General features: G+C 42.1%; 2 protein-coding genes across 2 annotated transcripts; one reads left to right on the forward strand and one right to left on the reverse strand.

The window, feature by feature from the left end:
* Positions 1-913: 913 nt before the first annotated feature.
* LOC110923785 lies at positions 914-2,823 on the reverse strand. Its single transcript, XM_022167844.1, has 2 exons — positions 2,112-2,823; positions 914-1,101 (listed from the first exon to the last, which is right to left on the reverse strand). Exons 1-2 carry the CDS (start codon positions 2,821-2,823, stop codon positions 914-916), a joined length of 900 nt encoding a protein of 299 aa, XP_022023536.1.
* Positions 2,824-3,439: 616 nt separating this feature from the next.
* On the forward strand, positions 3,440-4,264 carry LOC110923784 (uncharacterized mitochondrial protein AtMg00810-like). The gene has a single exon (XM_035983089.1). The coding sequence runs from the start codon at positions 3,440-3,442 to the stop codon at positions 4,262-4,264; it is 825 nt and encodes a 274-aa protein (XP_035838982.1).
* Positions 4,265-5,322: the final 1,058 nt, after the last annotated feature.

A 5,322-nucleotide genomic window follows, 5' to 3' on the forward strand; every position in this document is an offset into this window, starting at 1 on the left:
GACCCACATTGAGTGGGTCGGGGTCCACGGACCCTAATGTTTTTAAAAAAATTAGTAGATTCGGTATTTAAACTTGTATAAGGACCCCATAAATATAATTAGGTGGACACCATAGAAAGAAAATAAAAGCTGGTGTGGTGGTAAATCCCCTTCTTTTCCAATAAGAGGTCATGAGTTCAATCCTTGTATAAGCCCATTTTTCTCTTTTTTTTTTAAATCTAGTTCAAACCTCGCTTTGACCCGACCCGAACGAGGACCGACCCGGAAATTTTAACATTTTGTTATAAAAATTTTGAACATCGAAAATAATGGACCCAATTAAAAAAAAATCTTGGGTCCGCCACTTGTAAAGACCAAGAAATCTGTCTATTCCTTCTCATGGTGGCGGGATAACCATTAAATAACTTAAAGCTCACAACTCGTAAGGTACCTGATGGCGGGATAACCATTAAATAACTTAACAACTCCTAGGGTAGCCGAAGTAAATTATATGGGCGTTCAAAAATTCACAATACTCGCGCATTTCATTAGTATGGACTCGCTACGTCCATCCAAAACGTGGTGTAAATGTCAAAATATTAGGCGATGTGTCTTTTCAAGTGCCCCCATCAAACTATTTTCTTCTGCTGCCTTTTGACTTAGTTTAATCAACTTTAATTGCCTTTGATCCTACTTGTATCTTCATGAATGAAACACATTGCTAAAATGGAATTCTGGCCATGATTAAAGCATATTTCACGCCATGCTTGCTTTACCTACTTTTTATATTACTCCGTACAAATGACCGAAATAATTTGTTCCCTCAGATATATCCAATGATAAAACTATGAATTTTTGAAAAAAATGAACAAGAAGTACAAACATGTTCTAGATGATATATGATTACACGCATATACAACCACAAACCAAAAGATCAGTTGTTACTATCATCAGGAACCTCTCCAATGGACCTTTGAAGACTGCACTGCTGCAAAGTAAATACTCCATGGTCCATGCATAAGTATGAGACTGTGAACATCCTAGCATCGTAGTTGACCAGTCCTCCAAAGTCCAAACAACTAAAATTAAAAGTCAATCTAGCTGGATAGTATCCTCTAGCAACTAAAATGCAAAAACACAAATTCAGCCACCACAGAGAATCTATTAGTCAAACACTATGTAGCACGGGACTGGGGTACGGGACGATACGGGTACGGGGAATGGCAAAACACAAAAATCCATGATACAGGTACGGGTACGGCAAATGTACGGCAAAAAAATATATAAGAAAATAGTTATTTATAATTTATATATACACATATAATGTTAGTTTTATACTTTGTATGTAATAATTTATAAACCTAAGAACCAAATGTATACTAGTGAAAATAAAGGGAGTTAAATGTTAAAATGCACAAACTAATTTTACACTTTTTATGTAAATTTTTACAAGTTTTAGAGAATAAATAAAAACTAGTGAAAGATAGAGGGTCTAAATGTCAAAATACATAAAGTTACATAACCCTAAACCCTAAAAACCCTAAAAATGAAAGGAAGCGTTTGGTTGCCGTCCCCAAAACGTTTGGTTGCCGTCCCCTGATTTCAAGATGCGTTTTGGAAACGTCCCTAGCCGTCCCTGCGGCATTTCCGTCCCCAAACCGTCCCCGGGACGGGTACAAGAGGCTCATAGCCGTCCCCGTACTTCATAGGTAAAACATTTGAAACGGATGACAAAATAAAGAATTTAGACTAAAGACACTAATAGGCGCCAATCAAGTCTGTATTATTAGTAAATATTGTAATGTAATTATTGTGGTCATTATCTCCAAAAATAGGAGATCTTCTGTAATTACTTATAGGGTTGATTGTTAATGAGAAAGGCAAGAGATTATTCTCAATTCTTACATGGTATCAACCCTAAGATCCTAAACCTCCTCTCTTCTTGTTCGACCACCCTTCCGATATGAGGTTTTTGATAAGGTTAGGTGCATAAAGTATATTGTTTAATTTAAAGGGTGGAAAGGGTGGTGGTAGGGTTTTATTGCCTTGTCCAACAACCGGAATAGAGGTGCCATTTCCAACAATTATTTGTTTATTAGTGCAAGAATTAAAAACAGACGGAGAGGTTATACCTGGCTGCTCCATATGTCCTGTTGCACCAGTATCCATGTAACCAATCGGATCCGTGGGTTGGCTCATAGAGAGGGTGTAGAGTGCCTGTGCGATATCCGTTGGTGTCGGGCTGTAGGTCGCCACGTGGGCCTGAGCAGGGTGGGGGCCGAGAATACCCTGGGAAGTGTTGGACCGTGGGGTTGACGGGTAGGGACAAGGTGGGTTGGATTGTTGTGGGCTAAAGCGATTTAGGTTATTTTGGAAGTTGGCCCATTGGGTTGAGGCCCAATTGTTTGGAAAGATTATATAGGGGTGATTGGGCTGTGGATATTGGTTGTTTTGTGACCTTGGCCTAGTGGACTGGGAAGATGAAGAACGGCCCCTTCCTCGACCACGAGTCTTGGGCCGGCCACGCATGGGATCCGAATGAGTAGGGGTGGCGGATGAGGGTGCAGCGGGAGAAGAGGGGCTGTGAACGTGAAGGGCAGTGGCGGCTTTGTTGGCAGAATGCATGGCTTGATTGGCTTTGGTCGTTTCGTTCATACAAAGCTGAGAACGAACCTCAACAAAGGAAGGCAATGGCTTAGTGTTTTGAAGAATGGTACCCACGGTCTCATATTGCTCAGTAAGCCCAGCAAGTGTTTGTAGAACCAAATCTTGTTCATCAACAGCCGCGTTAACATTGCTGAGTTGGTCGGCTAAAACTTTGAGAGTTTGACAGTATTCGTTCATGGACGAGAAGTTCTCAAGGCGAGTGTTAGCGAATTGCTGTTTGAGGTGTAGGGCGCGGGTAGCTTTGTTGTCTTGGAAGAGATTTTTGATCGCTACCCAGGCATCATACGCTGTGGTGCCCTTTTTGATAATGGTTTTGAGAAGACCCTAAGATATGGTGCCATAGATCCATTGTAGGACTATGGCATCAAGGCGTTCCCATGAGTCTGTCGGAGAAGAGGTGGGTTGTTTTTCCGTGGATGAGGAGGAGGTATCTTTGGTTGGGCGAGGTTCAAGGTGATCGGCTACGAGGAAAGCCGTGCAATGAATCCGAAAAAGTTCTGACCACATGTTGTAGTCAGCGGCATCATTGTCGAGAGTGACGTAAACAAAGTGCTTGATATTGGACACCGTGACAGCGGGGTGTAGTTTGTTGTCGGCCATGGAAGAGTAAGGGTTGGTATGTGATGGTCGTAGCCAACAGGTTGGCATTGATTGCGGTGAAACATTCAGTCCAGTTGTCAAGCCCACTACCATTCGGACTGTTCTTACATTGGCTCTCTCTCAGTCTTGGCCCATCCATCAATTGGATGTCACCAATGCTTTCTTACACGGTCACCTACAGGAAACTGTCTATATGCATCAACCGATGGGATTTCGTCACCATGATTATCCTGACCATGTTTGCCGCCTCAAAAAGTCACTCTATGGCCTCAAACAAGCCCCACGGGCCTGGTATCAAAGGTTTACTGACTTCGTTATTCAACATGGGTTCACACAGTGCAAGTCGGATAATTCTCTGTTTATTTATCACCATGGGACGGATGTCGCCTACCTTCTTATCTATGTTGACGACATCATCCTCACCACATCTTCTGATCTCTTACGTCAGAAACTTATGACCACCTTGGCCGGCGAGTTTGCAATGAAAGACTTAGGCCCTCTCTCTTATTTTCTGGGCATCTCGGTTGCTCGGACGGGTAATACTTTATTTCTTTCTCAGCAGTCCTACACAAAGGACATTATTCACCGTGCAGGCATGGACGCATGCAAACCTGCGGCTACCCCTGTGGACACCCAGAGCAAATTATCAAGTGTCCCCGACTCTCCTTATGATGATCCCACTACTTACCGGAGTCTAGCTGGTGCTTTACAGTACCTTACTTTCACCCGGCCTGACATCACTTATGCAGTTCAGCAGATTTGCATGCATATGCATTCTCCCTGTCAGGCTCATTGGAATGCTCTCAAACGTATTATTCGGTACTTACAGGGCACCGTTGATTATGGGCTTCACTTATCTTCCTCATCTGCCCTGCCTATCCGAGCATACACAGATGCAGACTGGGCCGGTTGCCCTGAGACGAGACGCTCCACATCTGGCTATTGTGTTTATCTTGGAGACAATCTCGTGTCCTGGTCCTCTAAACGTCAGTCCACTATCGCTCGCTCCAAGTGCTGAAGCCGAGTACCGGGGGGTGGCCAATGTTGTAGCCGAAATATGTTGGCTCCGTAACTTACTTCTCGAACTACACCGGCCCCTATCCAAAGCCTCATTAGTCTACTGTGATAATGTGAGTGCCATTTATTTGTCGGGGAACCCGGTTCAACATCAACGGACCAAACACATCGAGCTAGACATACACTTTGTCCGAGAACACGTCCAAAAGGGCTTAATTCGCGTTCTGCATATGCCTTCTCGTTTCCAAGTTGCGGATATCTTCACAAAAGGGCTGCCCCGGATTCTTTTTGACGATTTTAGATCCAGTCTCAGCGTTCGTTCCCCTCCCGCTTCGACTGCGGGGGTGTAATAGGCGCCAATCAAGTCTGTATTATTAGTAAATATTGTAATGTAATTATTGTGGTCATTATCTCCAAAAATAGGAGATCTTCTGTAATTACTTATAGGGTTGATTGTTAATGAGAAAGGCAAGAGATTATTCTCAATTCTTACAGACACCACAAAATCCCCATGTGTGCAAGCACATTTTCAGCAAGAAACGTTCATACATCAAATATCATTTACCATGGAATAACATTGTTGAAGCTAGTGCTCTTAGTTTCACTAACATATGACAGGAAATATAGCTAGTTTGCCGATGAGTTTTATCCAAGCCAACTTAATTACGTTGGAGTTGACGATTAAAAATTAAAACTTCTATTATAAGTTTATCTGATTTTATCGAGTAGCAGTTTTCATAATATCTCTATGCTGTATATGGAGAGCAAAGAATGATAGGACTTTCAATGACATAGAAGCAAACATCCAAGAAATTAAGGCGACAAGAGGGTTTTTTTTTTTTTTAGGTCAAGAATCAGGAGAAGTTTAGTCCTTGTACATTGGAGCCATTGGTGTAATTTAAAATTGTAAACTCTCCTCCACATTGAGGTTGTTAAGTATGTTTTATTATGGCTACCTTCTTGCTAGTATATTTTAACAAAATAAGTTCTCCACCGAGAAAAAAAGTTTTGCCTTTGTTTCTCACAGAAAGATAAGATGATAGGAGCAACCTATATTGA

This window comes from Helianthus annuus, chromosome 14, assembly GCF_002127325.2.
Source record: "Helianthus annuus cultivar XRQ/B chromosome 14, HanXRQr2.0-SUNRISE, whole genome shotgun sequence".
In the NCBI taxonomy this organism is placed as follows: domain Eukaryota; kingdom Viridiplantae; phylum Streptophyta; class Magnoliopsida; order Asterales; family Asteraceae; genus Helianthus; species Helianthus annuus.

What these genes read in the sequence shown, in the direction of transcription:
- LOC110923785 (XM_022167844.1), bottom strand. Translation starts at nt 2,823, where the DNA reads ATGAACGAATACTGTCAAACTCTCAAAGTTTTAGCCGACCAACTCAGC. An exon ending in AGGACATATGGAGCAGCCAG is followed by an intron (nt 1,102 to 2,111) that starts GTATAACCTCTC and finishes TTTGCATTTTAG; the next exon opens with TTGCTAGAGGATACTATCCA.
- LOC110923784 (XM_035983089.1), top strand. Translation starts at nt 3,440, where the DNA reads ATGCATCAACCGATGGGATTTCGTCACCATGATTATCCTGACCATGTT.